At 35.3% G+C, this 22,369-nt stretch overlaps 1 protein-coding gene across 2 annotated transcripts in view; it reads left to right on the forward strand.

The window, feature by feature from the left end:
• mdga2a (MAM domain containing glycosylphosphatidylinositol anchor 2a) overlaps positions 1-17,979 on the forward strand; it is a 130,014-nt gene extending 112,035 nt beyond the window's left edge. Inside the window, exons 11-18 of one of the 2 annotated variants that reach the window (XM_058750048.1) lie at positions 2,020-2,197; positions 3,125-3,142; positions 7,387-7,407; positions 8,622-8,777; positions 10,464-10,628; positions 13,228-13,358; positions 13,571-13,673; positions 14,933-17,979. In XM_058750048.1, the coding sequence (XP_058606031.1) occupies positions 2,020-2,197; positions 3,125-3,142; positions 7,387-7,407; positions 8,622-8,777; positions 10,464-10,628; positions 13,228-13,358; positions 13,571-13,673; positions 14,933-15,021 (861 nt within the window). In that variant the 3' untranslated portion in view covers positions 15,022-17,979. The remainder of the gene's footprint in view (positions 1-2,019; positions 2,198-3,124; positions 3,143-7,386; positions 7,408-8,621; positions 8,778-10,463; positions 10,629-13,227; positions 13,359-13,570; positions 13,674-14,932) is intronic. The other variant, XM_058750049.1, reaches the window with a different exon arrangement.
• The last annotated feature ends 4,390 nt before the right edge of the window (positions 17,980-22,369 follow it).

Below are 22,369 nucleotides of genomic sequence, written 5' to 3' on the forward strand. Positions count from 1 at the left end.
CTCCCCTCCTCTCTCTCGCCCCACTGATTTAACCAATCATCTTGTATTTGAATCCAGTGAGACCCACGGTGACTGCCGGGGGAGTCTGTGTACGGCTGTCAGTCAGCGAAGCTCTGAGACAGTAGTCATGTGGCCAAGATCAACAGCCACCACGTCACAGTGTCCTTCCATCGTTGTGTATCTACAGCCTGCCTAATAGTTGTCACGTGGCAAAAGTCCAAGTTTGCAAATGGTCACAATTAATATGACCAACTGTGCATATGATGGCCTAAAGTTCTCAGCAGTCCAGGAAAATAATGACTGGCCCATAGTAATGGACTAATGGTAATGTTATAATGATCCGTCTATCATTGCTTGGACAAACAGATTGCAAATCCATTTGGTGTTGCATTAATATGACATCAAATTGATGTTTAAACACTTTGTTTAAGATCTTGTTGTGCATGATTTATTGATGCACATTGTTAAAAATAAATCATTAAATAAAATGTGGATAAGATAATACTTTTTCCTTTGAATATCTCTTCCTTGAATTTTTTTTCTTTTGTATATTTACTTTACTGTGTTCATGTTTCTCACTAAGGCTGCATTTATTCGAAACAGTAAATACAGTAATATTGTGAAATAGTATTGCAATTTATTTCTATTTAAATATATAATATATATATAAAATGTCAAAGTTGAATTTTCTTTAGTGTCACATCATCCTTAAGAAATCAAAATAATATGCAGTAGGTTCTCAAGAAACATTTCTTCTTATTTTGTCTTAATGCTAAAAACATTTTTTTCAGGATTCTTTAAAGTTCAAAAGAATTGTTACAAAATTTTAAATAAAGGTTAAGTCAGTTTAATGCACCCTGGCTCAGTAAAAGTATTTATTTCTTTCAAAAAAATGGTAGTGCATGTAAGGTTATGGATTTTAAATGTATTTTCATGTTGACTTGATGCTCACAATTTGTGTACTTTCCTCCAAAGCAACTTTTGTGTTTACCCTCGCTGGAAATAAAAACTTTTAATCCTAAATATTTGTAATGAAAGATGTATGAGGTCTTTGAGTTACTAGACTAGACAAATGAAAGCCCAGGGTATTCGCAAACACTTTCACAACTTTCAGATTCTCTGTTAGTGATTAGAACACTCATTTTGGTTTGTTTACTGCCCGGCAGTTCACTTCATGAGATCCGGGAAGATTTCATAGGTGCTGGATTTTAATTAGATATGTCCTCTACCACCACAATAATGACAAGAGGCATCAGCTGAAATCCATTTATGCTTTCCTTCAAGCCCAAGCTGAAGGAATGAATTGACTTCTTCTAATATCGCACTAATTCAGCTTGCTGTAAAAAGTTAATTGAGAGGGTCAGGGAGCTAAAATGCCTTGTCAAAATCAATTAGCCAGCTCACATATCTCACTAAAAATTCAATAATGTTTAGTTTGCCCATTCAGGAACTTTTTGTGATTGTCACCTCATGTGCTTTCTTTCCTCAGTGAAAAGCATCATTGTTTGAAAATGTCACCTCTGCTGTGTGTAGGTGTTTGTTTAGAGAATTTGTTCTGATTTGCATCAGACAAGTGGGGCCATTTCGGGAAGCGCCTGTGCATTTTGATTAAAGCCATTGGCCGGTGCCATTGTAATCAGAAAAGTTAAATTTGAAGTAAAGAAGACTGTGTTCTAAACTTAAAAATATACAGAGAGAGAAAAGTACTGAGAGAGGAATAGACTTTATATCATAATTGCTCTGTGAGACATATTGAAATGGCAACAGAAGTAGATGTGGTCAGCTCTTTTCAATATTATGCTCAGTATGTGTTGTATTATAATATTAGTATGTTGAAATTATGTTTTTAATTAATAGTACAGACTGAGGCATCCTATCACGATGTATGCTTTTTGTTCCCTGGAGACTCTGTGATATTAAAAGGACCTTTTGGGGGATCATTACTTATGTGTGTGCTGGCTTGATGCTTAATCATAAGGTATTGAAATAAAGAACATGTAATTATGCTCTTTTCCTCAGACGGGGCATCAGAGATGGTGGGAGCAGGAAATCCCGATAGAAGACAACATCCAGAAAGGAGAACTACTTACCTACAACCTTACTGAACTCATTAAACCCGAGGCCTACCAGGTCCGCCTCACACCCATAACACGATTCGGGGAGGGGGATTCAACGGAAAGGATCATTCGCTACAGTGGTAAGAAAAAGTTTCTTTGGTTATGATCTTGTTTGTTTTTAGTGTTATCAGTGTTTTGTTACAAAAAAGAGAGAGAAAGTGAGTATCCAAGTACAGTGGGGTCAAAAATAGGGTTTCATAATGTAATGTAATAATAGTTAATATTTCAAATCTCTTTAGCAAATATCAAAATGAAAATCCCATTCTTCATACTGTGTATTATGATATTGATGCCTATTTTGTAAAAATTTTAAACTGATTATTTTATTTTATTATTTTTTACAAAATTATACAGAATCTTAATTAAACCATTTGTTGGTTACAGTATCAGCCATAAAGTGATAAATGGTTGCAATCCTCTAGTAATAAAGTCCTTATTGAAACTGACATTGAAAAAATTATTATGTAATCAATTTAGTTTTATTATTCATGGTTATTATTATTCAGTTAGAAGAAATGCTACATTTTGAACCCCACCGAACCCCAACGAACATTTCATGCAAATATATAACTCCTTGTGAAAAACATAATAATAATAATAATCTAAGAATCATGTTAGTGTACTGATACTGACAGTGATGTGCGTCTGTGTACTGACTGTTTTAAAGTCAAGGTCATTTATTAAAAACACTTCCATTTCCATTCAAGATTAGATTATTTGACAGCTCCAAATATTGTGCAAATGCCTCTTCTTTTTATTGAGAAAGAACACTTTATTGATTCGACTCTTTTAAATATTTGTGTAAAAATCTGCTAATCTAACCAATAACCAGCAGAGGACATATAAATTTTTTTTTTTTAATGTAATAGAGACCTCTGCTGGCTGTGTACATGAAAAATGCACATAATGCTCATCTGTTGACATGCATTTTAATAGCAACTGTTATATTTATGTTATCTACCAGAGCCATAGATTGATCTTATTGTTTTGCTTTGTGCTTCTTAAAGAGGCCGGTCGAGAAACAGGTAACGTATATCCAGTCCTAAACCCTACGTCTGTGGTGCCTGAACCCCTTCCCTTCTTTACTGGAAAACCAATCGTAATGTGGCAGCTTTATGACCTCACCAATGGCTGGATGCACTCGGGCACATTCATTAACTGTGCACAGTGTTCTGTTATCGAGGTTGCACAACCCTAGTGTGATATTAGAGGCTCTTTACAGGCTCTGTCTTAGTTTTAAGCCTTTGCTTATGGGTAGTAGACATGAAATATTGTGGAAAATGTGTGACGTACTAGTCTCCATCCAAAACTATTTTAAACAGCACTTGGCTGTCGAGCGAATGCCCTTCGCCCTCTGTATGGCTTATAAAAATAAGGATTTGCAAGAAAAGACCACAGAAGACCTGTGCAAACCAGATGCAATTTCAAAAGCAGAGAATTTTTTTTTTTTTTTTTTTCATTTTCTTCCATCCGGTCATTATTTCATTTATTCTGCTCATAGTTTATTCAGCAGCTTACCCATGTGATATGAAGCCCTATGGCTCTACACGGTCTTTGTGTCAGGTAATGGAAATACCAGTGCTAAAAAATTGAAAATGTCTCATTTCATAACATCTCCCTCTCTGCTATTCCGTTTCCCCTGAAGTCATTTTGCCACAGGGCTCATGGGAAAAGACCATCTGTATTGATGGGATGACTTTCACACCAGGAGCACTTCCATCAAAGAGTCCAGCTTTTGCCACTGTGACATTATGCATTTTAATTGGCTCAAATAGCCTGGAGAAGGTGATAGCACAATCACACCAGTCACAATCCATATCCCAGCTTTCACAATAATACACTGGCCTTTAAGCCGCGTGTAAATGATTGGAGAAGCTCTCTGTGAGGATGCCTTCTGTTGGTCTGCTAAAACTGCACATTTATGTTTGATTTTGGCAGACGGTTTAATCCAAAGAGTCTTACATTGCATTCTAGATATACATTGTCTTTCAGTTCATGTGCAATAGCACTGAATTAAAAACATTTACGCAGTTGTCAGATGCTTAAATCCAAAGTGACTTGCATTGCATTCAGTGTATACATTTTTTCAGTTCATGTGCAACACCAATGAATTTTTAATGTTAAAGGGGTAGTTCACCCAAAATCTGTCATTTTTCACCCTCATGTCATTCCAAACCTGTATGACTTACTTTCTTCTGTGAAACTATATATATTTGGAAGTATGTTCGTGTTTTTTTCAGTCAGTAGCATCCAGTGTTTTTGACTTTTATTGCATGGACAAAAAAGGTTCAACATATCATAAGAGTCATATAGATTTGGAATGGTCCATATATGTCTATTTTACTTTTTTAGTGAATGTAGAACATGTATTCATAAGATTGAGCCAGAATCAGCCATTTCCATGACATTTCAGTGAGTTGGGTTGTTTTTTTTCCTCCTGTACTTTTATTGGAAAGGCAAGCCATCGCAACCTGTGGCAAAGGTTGCATAGTGTTTGTTAAGACTTTGAATGGCTGCGGTTCAAATTCGTTCACGGACAGTGCCAGACAAATTAACAAGCCACGAAGAAGAATTGATGGACTGTGTCATTTGGTATCATTCTATAAAGCAGTTATTCAACACATAAACTTGCTGCTGCCTGTAGATTGCTTTGGAAAGCCACCAACTGGCAGCTATTTATGAGCCTTTCAGAGAACACAAACAGGCTGAGAGGACAGTGCTAACAAGCTATTATAATTGTATTGTCAAATAGTTAGTACACCTCACCACGACTTCACTATAGTATTAGGTTGTCATAAATGGCATTGTTTATTTGTTTAGTTGTTTACTGCTGATAATATTAATAATAACGACCGACTGCAGGTCATTTAAATGCTAATGTAAGTCAATGCAAGCATTACAGCAAAATGGATGAATATGAAGTATGTTGATGAGGAGGCATGTATGATTCTACTCATTAATTTTTATAGGCCTTTGATTATGTGTGGGATTACTTGGACTCAATGATAACATATTGTTTCTAAGATGCCTTCGGGTTTTGTATGAGTATCGCAAAACCCAGTCTCTATGATAAGACAACATGGCTTGTACAGTATCTCGCCTGAACTGCATTACTCAGCTCTACACATTAATGTTTTTATCTGGCTTGTTCTAATGAAAAGCTTGAATATGGTTTTACCTTAAAGCTTGCCTCTGAGTAGGACAGCAGTGAATCCTCTCCGAGTGGGAGATATACTGGGTCTAATTGCTTGTGTGTTTAATGATGTTGACGTTTTGCTTTTGCCTCCTGCTTCAATAGCTCTAATTGTACTTTTGCGGGGATACAGGGAGAGAGAAAGGCAAAAGGAGAGAACATGGAGCCCATCAATTTAGAGAGTGTGTTAATGCGGCACGTGTTTCCAAATATGCAACATCTGTTTGGTTTAACCAAAGCAAGCCTCTCCTCCTTACCCCATTTAGAAACAGCTGGGTGGTTTACAAGAAGGGAACTGTAACCTTTATGGAATAATTAGCTTCTAAATTACGATTTCGCAATGGAAAAAAACAGCTAGTCTTGAATAGTTCACATTAAATGTGATCACATGTGAGTGAGACATATTGATTGTGCCATATTTTATTTTTATTTAACAGTCATCTGCTGTTAAATGTTTTGCGACCTTAAACATTAATTCAACCTAAATTAAATTTGTTCTTGTTAATTCAATCTTGTTAATTTTTAGGTATATTATCCAGCATTGGTACTCTATAATTAATCTACTTTAATAAGCATTTTAGCATGTTCATTGCTGTATACTGTATATAGCCAGCCACATTTAATATATTTTTCAAATGTATTATTTTCCATGATAAAGTGTATATTGGCTTTCCCACTACTTTTATAAGTAAAACAAGATCATTCATCTGTGTCTGTGAATGTGTCCTGTCACACTACATATTTGTCTCAAAAATAAAGTGAACATTAATTTGATGTTATTTAAAAAAAATAAATGTATTTATTTTTACTGGTAATTAATATTATTGACTCTTGAATGGTAATGAGCCAAGGAAATAACCTTGATAACAGGGAGAGCAGCAGCCATATTGGTTTGAAATGTTCCACCCCGTTTCATCCCTCTTTCTCTTAATGTCCAAACAAATGAATTTTTATAAATTGAGCTTGAGATGCTTCAAAAATCACCTCCAAAACAGAAAAGGCATCTGTTTCAAGGAATGACTCACTAACATTTTGTCTTCCTTGACAAAATCCTCTGTTCCCCTTAAGGCTGCAATTCCCATGACACTTCCCATCATTCACTCATTCATTCATTTGTAAATTCTGTGTATGTAGACAGACATTTGCTAATTAATTTCCCCTTCTTTCCCCCTCCTGTCAACTTTTTACTTTTTCATTTGTATCATCAATATCGTGTGGAGCTGTTCCCCCTGCAGTTCACAAAGCAGACATTTACACTGACAACCCCTTGTGAACATCTGCTGTGTTTGAACGCTGTCGTGCTAATCTTTCTCATTATAGGAGCCTGATCAAATGCTAGAACCGATGCCACTTTTCCGTCCCAGAAGGCGACTGTCGCACTGTACTCGTTTTACTGCTGGAAAGTCAATTTAAGACACATATTGATGTATTTCTTAAAATTCTTCTGCCAAAGTTAGAGATATTATGTTTTCAAACGTCTTCTGAGAGGATGACCATTGATTTTTTTCCTACATAGAAATTCACAGCTTAGCGTAATCACTGCTCTTGGAGGATCCAAACACGTTTTCCGACTTAAACAGGATTGCGCAGAGTTTTTTGTATTCTATTAAGGCACTGAGCTAAGTTGGTTGAAATAGGGATCGGTTTCAGTCTCGCTATCTTTTCCACACATGCCCTCTGAAACCTTTCTTCCACAATGCACCTTAGCCCTCATTGAGGCTGCCTGGAAGCACACGGCTTTCTGCCGCGCTCAGATAGGCTGCTTGTGAATGGAATGAAGAGAGATACAGGTCTTTATGGTTCACCTGAGCATTGCACAGCCCCATAGTGACCTCTCCCCACACAAACACACCCTCCTGCACTGACACACGATTTCATTTCCCCTCTCTAACTGTGTGATACATGGTAATGATGCCCAAAGCACTTTCTAAACACTTCTCTCCAAGGGCAAGCGCCATTCTCCCCTCTCCGAGTCCCCTGCTGTTGTTTATAATGGTTTATTAATCAACTATGTACTAGAAGCCTTTCACAGCTCGGGTTTCGCATGCATAACCTCTTCTCTTTTCTGTTTTACAGAACCGGAGAATCCTCGTTGGAGTGAGTATTTTTACATGCTGTATATATATATATATATATATATATATATATATATATATATATATATATATATATATATATATATATATATATATATTTTTTTTTTTTTTTTTTATTGATTGGCAAAAAGAGCAGTAAGCAACTGAAGAAATATAGCCTTTGACTTTTGTGTTAAGCATCAGTAAATGTTGAACATGATATCAGAATCCATTAACATTTATATGTATGATTCTACATTGTAAAAAAAAAAAACAGTGTAGAATCAGTGTAGAAAAAAAACACTTATTTTTACAGTGTAGCATACATACACTAACGTTCAAACATTGTGGGTCTGTAAGATGTTTTAATTTTTAGAAAGAATTATGTTCACTGAGGCTGTGTTTAATAGATCAAAAACAGAAATATTTTTACAATTTAAAAAATATTTTCTATTTTAACATATTTTAAAATGTAATTTATTTCTTGTGATGGCATGAAGGTAAATGGTTCTTTCAGAAATCATTTTAATATCCCGATTTGGTGCACAAGTAATATTTCTTATTATTGTCATTATCATGTTGAAAGTGGTTGTGCTGCTTGATATTTTTGTGGAAACCATGATACGGCATTTTTTTTTTTTTTTTGGATTCTTTGATGAATAGAAATATCAAAAGTATAGCATTTTGTAAAAAAGTAAATCTTTTATAACATTATAAATGTCTTTATTGTTGCTTTTTATCTAATTAGTGCGTCCTTGCTGAATAAAGGAATTATTCATTTTGATTTAAAAAATTTACTATTGATCAATAGTGTATATATTCATTAATTTTTTCAACTTGTAGATATTTGAATGCAAATACAAATGCTTTCAACTCCTATCCTATCATTGTGTTTTATAATAAGTAAGCCAAAAAATAAATAAAAAATCATTTAACACAGTTAAATGATGCATGAAATTTGAACATTTCATTTCAGTCCATTTAATCTGTGTGGATTTTAATGGTCAGAAATATTGTACAAACGCACAGTAAATGATTGAAACACATTTGAATATAACATCAAGAAAGGTTAACTTATTTCAAGCATGTTGAACTCTGATGATAAATACAGTCTTAAGAAGATTTGTACAAATGTTTGTCTCTAAAGATCTTAAAAGGGCATATTTTAGATGCTCTCTAAACATTGACGTTGTATGTTTCAAGTATCTGACTGTTTCTCTGCTGAACCATCCATAGGTAAGTTTCACTGTGGCTTTGAAGAGGACACCGTCTGTATGTTCATCCAAGATAAAACCGAAGAGTTTGATTGGACAAGACATAGTGCTGCCACCAGGGACACTAAATATACACCCAACACTGGGCCCAGCAGCGACCGCACCGGCTCTAAACAAGGTATGCAGCACATGTGCCACTCAATATTAAATAAAATCTGTAAGTTAAATATAAATATGTAGATTTAGAACTACACCACTATTGTACATCACATCATTAAAATAATTTATGAATTATCATTCATCAGTGTGGGTGGATGTTGAGTAAAAGGATAATATCGTCAGCAAAGTGAAGGCTCGTGACTGAGAGGGGCTAATAGCATTAGTGTCCAAAGGCACTTTCAATTTCTCATGTTGCTAAAGGAGAGCATGGGCTGGCTTTTGATTGGACGCCTTTTAGGGGAAGATGCTCAGTGGGTTCCATTAGCTGCACTTGCAGAGAAATGGTGTCAGTCATTAAACTTGACATCGGTTCATGATAGCGCCGGTGTGCAACTGGATAATTTCTTTGGGTCAACACATCACTAATGCAATCAGGTTGTCTAGTACTTTGGTAAAGTAGTGGAAACTTCAAAATGCAAGTCATAAGTTCAGGAGAGAAAAAAAAATGGTACGGTGCTTATTTAATCTATATATTGAAGTGGGTTTTATATAGAGAGTGCTGCAGGGATGACGTCATTTTTGTAAGATTTCCCAGAAGATAGCGTCACACAACAAAAAGCCAGTAGGATTTTTAGCTTTTGGATTATTGCAGAAAATGATCAACAAAGTTTGTGATTCTTACATGTTTTTTTCATCAATATAATCTTCACATACAAACACTTCTAAACATAAAACCTTTAATGAATTTTGAAGCCTAAATACGATCACCAGATAAATGAGCATGATAAATGAGCATGACTTAAATATTGCCTCCATTAAGCTTCTGACAACTCTTTACATCTACAAATTAGAAAGTTTGAGTTAGAATAGTTTGGAAGAGGCCAAGTATAACCACAACGAGGCTGTAAACATGAACTAGTGAGTATATGAGTTTGCTTTTTTGGCATCATGATGTTTAATGTCGCTGACAATCTCTGTTGTCCCATTTAGGCACTTGATAGCAATTGCATTTCTAAAAGCTTGTTTCTGGGTTTTAGGACTTATTCATGTAGCACTTTATTAATATTTCAATAAATGGATGTTCCAGGACTTAACTCATGGAAGAAAAATGCACCTTAAGTCACTCTGACCTAATATGAAAAGAACAAAATCTGACTTTTAAAAGGCTATGAGAAATGTGACATGAAAAATCATTTGTCCTGTGCTATAAAGTCACTGAGATCCTATTGATTATTTATAGTCAGTGCAGAGTTCAATGGAGGAGTATTGAGGCTTGGAGAACTTATAGCCTGATAAATTAGCTGATTTGAGCCGCTGTATGATATTGATGTTACACAGTTATAATTAATGTGCCTAATTCAATTCATTCTCTGGATTTTATGTATGTATACACTACTCTTTAAATGTTTGGGGTTAGTATGCCTTTTTTTTTTTTTAAATTTCAGCATGAATGCATTAAATAGATCAAAAGTGATTTGGGATCATTTACATTTTAAAATATATTAAAATAGAAAACACTTATTTTAAATTGTAAAAATATTATACAATATTCCTGTTTTTACAATATGTTTTACATAAATGCAGCCTTGGAGAGCATAAAAGACTTTCAAAAACATTAAAAATTCTTACAACCCCAAAATTTTGAAAAGTAGTGTGAGAACTACCACGATCAGTGCATTTTTATGTACTTGTGCACTTTGTACAGGTTTCTACATGTACATTGAGACCTCACGACCACGTCTGGAAGGAGACAAAGCACGACTGTTGACTCCATCCTTCAACATTGCCCCTAAAAACCCCTACGGGAATGTGGCCACCAACCCAACATACTGCTTCAGCTTTTACTACCACATGTATGGGAAACATATAGGTGGGTTACTGTTAGCACAGTACATCATAAAGAGTCCTGATGTGATCAACTTTGGGGAATGTATGCAAATGACTTGTTTTAATAGTGCCTTCTAATTGGTGTTTATGTGCAGCCAGCTGTAACCTCTACAACTATAGTCTGTTTGACATAGCTTTACTTTGCAAATGAGAGCTTGATGACCTGGTCAGTCAGCGACACAGTCAGTGTCAGGCACATGCAAAAATATTCTCATTTTCTAGATTTCAAGATAAAAAAAGATGATATGTCTAAATGCCAAGTTCTGTCATGAAACTCTAGATGGCGCAGACTGATAGGTCGTTAATGCAAATTGGTGATATTAACAGCACTAAACTACTTGGCATGATTGGTTCATGTTGCAATGAGCTTGCTGTTCTACATTTAAATGGCTGGTTAGCATTCACTAGAACAGTTCCTCTGAAACCCCCACCTTCCCCAGCTCCACCTGTGTAGGTCTGCTATGTGTTATTATTAACACTGCTATTTGTGCAGCAGCAGGATGTCTTAAATACTCACAACACCGTATCAGCATATGTATTGGCAGTAGCAAGTTCCTGTACTTGCTTTGCAACAGCAGCAATAATGTACAACAACATCAATAACCAACAGCAGCAGCAATTCAGCAGCAGCTGCCTAGAAGATCTATTCCACCAAGACCAAATACATTAACATTGTCATATCCATCGCCATGCTAAAATCTTCTGAGAGTTGTCATGATAGAACTGCTTTCCAGTTAGATACGTATAAAATATCAACATAAGTACAGCAGCTATTTTTTTTAGTACTGTATGAATGAATATACAAATGTTTTCAAATTCTATAAGGTTTAATTCATATTAAATATGAATATTAATTATGAATAATCATAAATATGATTTTTGTGTCACAAGTGCAGCTTTATATCTACTGTATAACAACATTGCCACAGATGCAACTTGAATATCTCACAATTGTGATGCCTTGTAAATGTGATGTTATAAATGTTATAAATAATCTTTATTATTTTCCAATTTTAAACATTATCTAAGGATTTCCTGATTTCTGTTTTTAGGATCTATTTTACATTATTAGATGGAAACAGGCTTCCATATAAATCTATCTTGCAGTTGCTACTTTATTTCTCATAGTTTTGACTTTTAATCTCAATCTTCAAAACTGGATTTTAATTGGATTATAATTTAGACTTTATATTTAAAAATTGCCAATTTATTTATTATATCTTATTGTGACTTTATACATCACATTGCAACTTTTTTTCTTATTTTTAACTTTATCTGAATTTATTTTTTTATATTTCAATTTTACTCTGAGACAGAAATTGCCATAGTTATGAGTTAACGCGCTAGTCAGAAAATTGCAGTGTACACTTTGGCCTTTCCTGGGATGGAAAACCTTGCTATTAAAGGTTTCTAGTGGACTGTAAGTGCTGTAAATGATTTAGACCAATAACTCAATTTGTGCTCTATGGATACATATCTACAGTTCCCTTTTTCATGCTCACTTTATGCTGTTGCAGTTGAGCTGGACATGCAGTTGCACTTCTGAGGTAGTGATGACCTCCACAGCCCCTCAGACAAGCTTGTAACTGCAATTTTCTGCTTCACAAAGCTGTGTGCTTTTAGAATAGAAAGCGTGGGGCTAATTCCAACTCACCAGGGTGTTCTCTTCCTGGCTTTTGACACGTAGTCTCATCGGGCATCTGGGGTTAAAAATCCATGTGCCCAACAAGATCTTCTGTCTGGCTGCATAGCAGAGAACCGAGACAACATGGTTAGATGGCTCTTTTGATATAAAAACCCACCCAAGTACTTTTAAAGGTGCACTAAAATCTATTTTTATGTATGTTGCTCTAGCCTGTATTCCAGTCATCTTTGACTTACATGACACCTAGTGGTGTGGATGCAGCATCATGCAAATGTTATCAGTTACAGAAGATATCCTGTAAATGCAGTATTTACAGTCAGCCATTTAGCTGTTCGTGAAATCTCAAAAAGTTATTCGAGTACCGATATGCCTACAGTCCACATCTCATTTTTAAAAGTACTATTCATTTCTTGATGTTTAAAACATTTTAATGAGGGGAAAAAATTGCATCGTTAAAGAAGAACAAAGTAGTAACAAGGCTTTTTTGTGTGTTGTTTTAATGCTTCCACTCTGGTTAAAGGTTTTTTTTTTGTTGTTTTTTTTTTCCAGAAAGCTTATTTTAGCATTAATAGCATCACATCTCTGTAGCACTAGTGTCATTGTCTCCTCATTTGCAAGGAAATGAACATACCATTTGGCCAAATCCCAAACATCTGAGAGAGTAATACAGATTTTCTTCTACTTTTCCTTTCATCAGCGTAAAATTAGAGTGTAGCAATTACTTGCCATATATATAACAACAGCAGTGATTGTGTTGTGAACAGTTTTATGATTGATTTTTGCTGGAGATGAAGATGAGATGAGGTCTCTTCAAGGTCACTGAACCTTGCAGTTGCTATGTAACACAGAGGAAGGGTTCAAAAGACATTATGTAGTTAACTGGCCATATTGCACATAAGAACTTCTACTGACACTGAGTGCATCTGCCTTTTTCCAGGAACATTAAATGTGTATTTGAGGCAGAAGAGCCAGACGGGTCAGGATGCATCCGTGTGGACCCTGAGTGGGAACCAAGGAGACCGTTGGAGGCAAGCCAGAGTTAACATCAATCCCACATCCTCTTTTCAGGTGCCTCTTTCCGGCCTCTTTTTTTTAAATATATATTATTATAATAATATAATTTTATATGATACAACATGGATACTGTTATCCTAATTATTAAAATATTTATTATTTAATATACTTATTATTTCAATATGTATGCATTCAGAACGAAGTTAATGAAAAGCCACTATGGAGTGAAAATGTTTTTGGCTTTATTTTCCCATCCATTCATGTAGATGGTTTTGGAGGGTATACGTGGTTCTGGCATTGAAGGGGATATTGCTGTAGACGATGTGACCATAGAGGAAGGAGAGTGTCGAGACCCCCCACCCAGTAGTAGTGAGTATATTGAACAAGAGTTTTTAAAGCAACTATTTAAGCAAGGGCTTTTAAGTTTATTGCAATGAAATAGAAAAGAAAAAAAAACTATAATTGTTATTAATGGACTAATGGATTAAATTAATGTCATTTATTAATATTTATCAGGTTATGAAAAAAATAGCTATACTACAGTTTAAAAATTTGGGATCAGTAGGATTTTTTAATGGTTTCTTATGCTCACCATGGCTGCATTTATTTGATCAAAACAGTGAAACTGTGAAATTATTACAAATTAAAATAACAGTTTTCTCTATTAATGTCTTAAAATGCAAAAGCTCCAGTCTTCAATGTCACATGATCCTTCAGAAATTCTTTGAGATTTCTTTGATAAATGTGACCCTGGACCACAAAACCAGTCTTAAGTGTCAATTTTTTTGAAATTGAGATTAATACAGCTGAATAAATAAGCTTTCCATTGATGTATGGTTTGTTATGATAGGACAATATTTGGCCGAGATGCAGCTATTTGAAAATCTGGAATCTGAGGGTGCAAAAAAATCAAAATATTGAGAAAATGGCCTTTAAAGTTGTCCAAATGAAGTTCTTAGCAATGCATATTAATAATCAAAAATGAAGTTTTTATACATTTACGGTAAGACATTTACAAAATATCTTCATGGAACATGATCTTTGCTTAATATCCTTATGATTTTTGACATAAAAGAAAGATTTATAATTTTGACCCATACAGTGTATTTTTGGCTATTGCTATTGGTCACAAATTGGAAGTTGAAAAGAACAGCTTTTATTTGAAATCTTTTGATCAATTTATTCAGCATTCCTGTTGAATCAAAGTACTAATATCTTTCCAAAAAACGCTGAATTTGCTGAATACCTGTTTAGTCTAAATAAATGAATCACAAGAACACACAACAGGGTAAGAAACTTCTGTGTAGGATCAAAGCTAATGTAACATGAACTGTATTATCTACGCTTTTTTACATTTTTTCTTATCCATAACAAGATAATGCAGCAGCTTGAACGACTCTTTTCATGACTCACAGCAAACGTTTACAATTCATTTTTTTCGCTCTCTTTTGAATTAAAGCGTAGCACGTTGCAAAAAAAGATGTGCCAGAGATACAGACCGTAGACAAACCTCATTAAACTTCTAAAAGACAGAAGAATAGTTAATCTCTGAATTATTTACACAGAACTGAGAAATGAATATTTGTTCACATCAGTAACTGCATTTGTTCTTGTCTTTATTTCCTCAGATATAAGATCCCTGGCTTCTCCCGCTGCAGTGCATATATGGCAACTCTGGCTCACTTTACTTTTGGTCTTGGTTGGCCTCCGAAGGTGACCTCATCACATGGAGGTGGAACCCTGATTTGGCATTCATAGAGATTTTGGCTGACTCGGACTGCCTGAACACAACAACCAAAGATTCATCCCGTCTACACAAAAGGAACGTAGGTTTTAGATCGGTGTGAATGAAGAGGAAGCCAGGGAGGGAATCGAAAGCTGGCTAACACGTTGACATGAGTATTACACCGGAGTCCACTCCAGATCTTGTGAAAAAGCCCATTACTGTTGTCAGTGTTAGAAAGAACAGAGAACAGGTGGATGGTTACAGCAGGAGGACGGCTTGAGAGACTTAATAGGGGAATCTTTCAAAGCACAAAGACATAACGTGTATTTCCATCACTACATGCTTTTTGCTTTGTTAAACGTCTGCTACTGTCATCAAAGACCTCATTATGTCACAATACGTAATCCTGAACCACATGAAGGATGCTTCCGAGAAGGAAAAAAAAACAGTGACGGTATCAAAAATGAATGATCGTTCGAACACACACACAAAAAAAAAGTTTTCGTTTTTTTTATGTCTGAAAATAGAGATATGTCAAATACAGTCGCGCTTTTTGTAGGTCCTTGTGCTCTGATGTTGTCAGTTTGACGTGAACATCAGGGCTTCACAAATGTGTGTTGTTTTAAAGGGTGTTTGGGGAATACAATCTAAATGTAAAGTTTGTTTTCGGACAGATGGGGCGTTCATGTACTCGTCCTTTGTGCTTTAACTGATCAAGTTTAACAGACGTTGCCCATTCTGGGCATTTTATGTGTTTCATTCTTACTCTGCGAGTTTTGGTTCTATTAGGTGTGTTACCACACTCATCTGAATCGATATTAACAGCTCATCACGCAGCTGACACAACGAACACCGTCTCTCACTGAGAATCATTGAGTTGACCTTTCATTTCAGCGCGGCTCTGCTAAACAACAGCTGTAGAGAACTGTTTAACATCACGCTGTACCTGCTGCTAGTGTGGATCCGAATGCCCGACTGTGTCCGCTTGCAGTTGTTTTCTTTAGGTGCGTAAAGATAGCCGTTCGCTAAGGAACATGGAGTTGCTGTCTGTAATGAAATCAAGTGCCTTCAGAACCTTCTGTAAAATCATTCTACTGTGCTACTGTATCATCTAGCATTTCCTTTCGGCACGGTTTATAGCGTACATGCACACATGAGATGAAAGGTGAAAATCAGAGAGCCACTATGAGAGACGGGTGCCATGTTGCAGTCTTGATTTCCACATAGTGTTATAGATAGATGATGACTTATTTTTATTTCGACAGCATACATCCCACCTGCTCCGCATCCGACTGATATAAGGAAAACAATGGTGGTGGGACTGGACTAAAAGCACCATTGATTCATCAGTAGGACATCTGGGAGCTATTATCACCAGGTGAAAAACAGCCGGGAGGGTCACTATGAAATCCTCCTTCGATCTGATGAGACTTCTGTGCTGCCGAAAAAAAAAGACATTTTTCCGACATCCGGAGGACCGAGAGGTATGAAAAAAAAAACTAGATGGACCTTTAGAGGACTGATGCTCTCACTGTACAAGATGATCAGCCTTGATCTGGATCCATCCGGTTGGATTCGTACAAATGATATTTTATTACTTTAATGAAAATGACTGCTTTTACAGAAACTGAACTACAAACTCTGAACTACCTGAGACCATCCGTTACCTTAACCAGCTGGTTTTTGGACATGTATTGTAAAATCACTTTTCTCATTCATAACGTTCATTTCCGAGGAAGAATTGCGTTACTCTCTCTGTTTTGTCAGCCCAAAAATGTTGTTTCAGGCAACAAATATATATCTATATATATTTTGTTTTCCACATTTATTCATTTCTAAAAATCCCTTTGCATTACTATATTATGGCATAATTTGAATCTTATATAAAATAATATAAAATATATGAGATTATATGCAAATACACCTGGTAGGAAGGTCTATGGAAACGGTTTCACACTTATATGAATATTCAGACAAAGCACAATGTGAAATATCAGTGTCAAAATTCAGAAACACAATACCTTCAACACACAATAAGTTGTTTTTTCTCAATTTTATTAAAGTTACAATCAACAGGAATAAACTACAGAATACTTTACATAAAGAAAAAAAGATATTTTACATCTCGGTTCAATAAAAGGCTTTCATGGTATTGTGTGTTTTTTTTTTCCTTCAGTATATATTATCAGTTATGATACTTAACATTAATTAAACATCTGAAATGATTCCTGATTCAAAAATTTCTCAAACAGAATCATTTTTATGATGGATGGATTTAATCTCATCTATTTTGTCAGTTGTATCAAAATGATCAACAACATATTGTTTGATGCTATAATTTACCCATATAGTATGCATATCTGCTCAAAATACATGACTTCTTGTTTTTTATTTGACTCCAGCCAGATTCAAATATTCAAGCAGCACTGCACATGGAGATACATTTTGACATCGCATAAAATTAAAGCTTTGAATAGAGAATGCGCAGTTACAGTTGCGCAAACCATCACTTAACAGAACATTTGCCTTCTCAATTATGATAAAACCCATGTGTGGTTGCGCCTTTGGGCTTCAAACCCACTTTAAGCCCTTAAAAGTGTCTGCTAAATGAAGTTTGGTGATAGACTGCCACTAATCCTTACAAAGACCCTTCTTATTTTGTAGTTTGAGGGGTCTCACCACAGGAGGTCTGGTAGTTTCATCAAAAATAGATTACAGATTCACTTTTGGGCCTCACTTGATCTTCTGCTTGCACAAAACACAAAGTTAAGATGGTAAGAATGTAAAAATGACATTCGCTCTTGCTTTTCAGTTGAATAACAAGCTTATTTACTGATGTTGACAGATATTTCAGCAGGTTTTTTATACTCGGCCCTCTCGCGTCCAGATATATCATCCGTTGGTGGATTTATCAGAACATCTAAAAGGTTGGGTGGCCAAGTCAAAAAAATAAAAGCGATTCTTTCTAGGACAAATATTTGCTTGACTGTTTTAAACTTTGTGCAACCTCTGACCCTTTGTTTAAAAGGAAAAAGATCGACTTCTATCAAGCATGGAGGACTTTTGCACATAATGCCCTGGAGCTTAGAGCTTATTATGTTAGGGATGGTTAAAGATCCTCCATTAGGTTATTTTATAAGTACCCATATGATTATCTGTAATTTATGGTCTGAAAGTCCCTACAAGCAGGTCCATTTGTCACCAGTGACAAGCACACACGCTGTAATGTATAAAGCTAAAGGCAACTTTCCCTTCTGCCTTCCAGTGCTGTCATGTGAAATGAGATTATAGCTGAACAGGTTGAACACCGTTCTATATTTATCTCATTAAAATGATTGTATGAGGTGCTAGTTAATAGCTACCATACATCAAATACGAATTATATTTTTTATTTTTGGGGTGGTCTGGGTGTTTTGAGGGGTATGATTTGTGTGTGCTTGTACGTGTGGGCAAAATATTTTCCCATAATCCATTATTTCACGGCGAAATGCTCCAAACAAAGCAAGTACCATCTGTTTCCGTGCCTGCTGTACATTTTCATCTCTATCCTTCCCTCTCCTTGCCCCACTTTCTCTCATGTGAAAATATTAACTTAACATACAAATGAGAAAGTGTTGCCAGGCCAGTGATGCAAACCAATGGAAAAGCGTATTGTTTGAGCGGATTATTGAGAAGAGCTGGACAGATTTTTGGAAATATCCTGAGCGTGCTGAAAACATTGGACTCGCAGTGGTACTTCAGGAACCATATATGTTATATATATATATACCAGGATATGTTTCTTCTAACATTTCCGTATCGTTTAGAGCAGAGAGCTGTTCAAGTATCTGTCAATGAGCTTTTAATGACTTCCACATTTAGAATCAGGCAGTGTAGCATTACTTGTCCTGCAAATAATGCTGTTTTTGTTGGATACCTTTTTATTGGGTTTGTTATTTCGGCTGCAATACAGCATTGATCATCGACCTCAGACGTTTACAATGATGACTAAACATTTTTCAAATAGCTCCAAAAAAAGCTTCATATAAAATGAGTGAACCAACAGATCAATATTAATAATAATAATACTGGATAAGCTATTTGAAAAATGCATATAATCATCATCATTTATTAGTTTACTCATTTTATGAATAGCTTTTATTAAAACTATTTTAAAAACACGTTGTAGTGAAGTATTAATTATTGTTATTATATGGCTTTTATAAAGCCATTTGAAAACCTGATTATTCATGCTTTTGTATTAATCAGTATTATAATTATTAATGTAGCTTTTATAAAGCTATTTGAGAAACTGACTATTATAATTACCACAATAATATCTAAAAAAAAAAAAATTAATAAAATAAGTTTTCTTAATAATTATCCTCATCATGATCATTGTTTAGTGTTGCCAAGATTTATTAATTTATTCACACTTGTTTCATGGTTAGCTTTTATGAAGCTATTTAAAAAACACAACAGTAAATTATAAATATTAACTATTATTATAATAAATTCATAAAAATAATTTGAACTATTTGTACCATTGTTTTATTGATGACTTATGGATTGCTTTTAAGCTACTTGAGAAACATGATTATTAATGCTTTTGTAGTAAATATTAATTCTATACTACTGCTAATAACAATAATATGAAGCTATTTACAAAAACTATGATTAATATAATACTGTAATAATAGCTTCATAATAATAATTTGCAACATTTTTGGCCATTTTGTTGTTCCTTCTTTATAAACAGCTTTCATGAAGCTACTCAAAAAACATGAATATTAATAATTTTGTATTAATTGATATTAATTATAATGAATAATAGCTTCATAACAATTATTTGTAAAAAAAAAAAAAATTATAATAATAAATTTGGCCATTGTTTTGTTGTTCATTCATTATAAATAGCTTTCATGAAGCTACTTAAAAAAAACATGAATATTAATACTTTTGTATTCATGGCTATTAATATTAATAATAATGATAATAATAATAATAGTTAGAAAATTGCTATTTTTGTTTGATTCTTGCTTTAGTTCCTGCAGTACAAAGTGTAGTGTTTGACAGCTCTCTAATCAAAAATTGAAGATTGTATTATATAATACAATACAAGAAAAGCTCTCACCCTCTGTGCCTCGTAGATTCTGCGGTTCAATTAGACTTAAATCCTGTGATGTGTGCGTTCAGTGAAGTCTGCAACACTGTAGGGCCCAAGATTCCATCCACCAGAGATTTCTCTGTGAAGTCTCTGCTTTACACTTCAACAGGCTAACTTCTTCTTCACACACACACACACACACACACACTACAAACCTGAGCCTCTGCCTTTGTTACACACTCTTGTGGGTTATTTCACACTTTGCAAGCTGGGTCTTCTCCAACACAAAAAGTCATTTTGCCTAAGCGCAAGTGACACGGAAGAGAATCAAACAAACATTTTATGAAGAGTTTGATAGAACACATATAATGTTCAAATACGATTTCCCCGGCTGATTCTTTAAATAATCTTACAAGCGATATTTGATTCCCTTGTACACTTTTTATACTTGGAATACAAACAGCCTTACAGGCAGCCGGATGCCTTAGATCACCGAAGTTTCAAGTTCTTCTAGCATTAGAACAAGCTTTAGTTTGGCTTAAAGGTGGAGTGTGTCAGTTTTGCTGGGTTTCAATGCTTTCTCCTATCCCAGTAAAAACAATAATTAGTTGGTTGATTCCCTCGAAACGTGTAAACACTATAGCTGTGTGGTGCTGTTTGTTTTAGCAGTTTGGGGCCTGTTATAGCAGGTGAATGACAGGGCTTATAGGAGACTTTGATATCCGGTTCTATTTAGTGCCGTTATTTAAAGAGTTTACCTTTAAATCTTGCCAACCATTTTGCCTCTCGTACAGTATGTTTCCTTTACACTTTTTCAGACTTGTTTAACATTTCAAAGTGCTCATAATTTACTGGGTTTAACAAATGATCCTGGGTATTCATAACAAGACGTTTCACATTGTACATTTCATAAACCCTGGGTTAACATTCTTATTTTTATATTTGCGGTGTGTCAGTATCACTGATTGGAAGTATGCAGCACGAGACCTGTGTTGCAAATCAGCTCAAAAGGGAATTGTATATAAATAATTACAATTATTTATATCGGCTGACAGTAATAAGTGTAGCAGAATTAAATTGCCATCAACTGATCTGTTCGTCCAGAGAACATTCAGTACAAGTTCATCCAACTAAAGTGGATGAATGAAGCCATTAGAGAAAACAGAATGCAGTTATGGAAAGAGTCAGTTAACCACCTGAGTAAAACCATCAGCGCCGTTTATAACGGGGTCTATAGCTTATACTAAACCTCTGTTTTGTTTAGTTAAAATGTACGATACTTGCATTGCCTTGGTCGTTGGCGAGTGTCCGGAATGCAGTCTCAGATGAAAGTTTTGATGGTTTCAAGGTTTTGGTGGTGTTGGAGTTCTTCAAGTTCTTCCAGGTTTGAAGGGTGATGAAATCCAAAAGATGTTATTCTGGTTCAGTGGTAATTGGGAGTTTCTTCCCAGGTAGAAAGTGAAAAGAGCTAAGAAAGAGATCTGCTGAGATCCGAGCTCTTGGGTGAATGGAAAGTCAAGGCCACAAGGCCTGGCACAAAAACTTAAGGGTCCAGAAGAGTTCTAGCTCACATCCTCATCTTCTCAGAATCTAAAAGAACCGCAGACTGGGATATGCTGGAGTCCACCGGCTCAGGCTCTCCACATGGGCAGCAATCCAGAGATTTAGCAGAAGAGCTTTTGCAGAAGAGAAAGGGCAGAACTGTGCGTGAGCCCTTTAAGGTCTGAGAAGAGTCACGCCTTTCAGGATGGGCTTGACCAATGAGAAAGGCTGAATTTCCAAGCGGGAGTTTAGAAAAACTAGGGGGGCTTTATGACCCTTTGTCTGAGAGGATGATAATTTGCATATGAACTGGATTGGAAGTTGATATACAAACTATTAAAGATTCTTAGAATACTATTATGTTGCATAGGTATCAACATATAATGTACACCCTCAATTAGATCATCCAAAGACGAATTAATAGAGACCAGACATGGTATGAGTGAGGTGATCTTAACTAGTGATCTATCATAAGTATGCATAAGACAGTATACGATACACAAGAACATATACAAGAACAGTAATAATATGCACAATGACCTGAAGATATGTGTGTTCATTCAAAGAAAGGTTTTTCTATGAATTAATTAGAGAAGAGTCCATTTTTATAGCATAATGTCTTTCCTATAGGAAAAAGCTAGTGAGAGTTGCTCTGCCTGTGTAACTGATCTTTTATCTTCCCTGCGTTGTGTTGTGGATCAATAAAGCTTG

The sequence above is a fragment of the Onychostoma macrolepis genome, chromosome 17 (genome assembly GCF_012432095.1).
Source record: "Onychostoma macrolepis isolate SWU-2019 chromosome 17, ASM1243209v1, whole genome shotgun sequence".
NCBI lineage: Eukaryota > Metazoa > Chordata > Actinopteri > Cypriniformes > Cyprinidae > Onychostoma > Onychostoma macrolepis.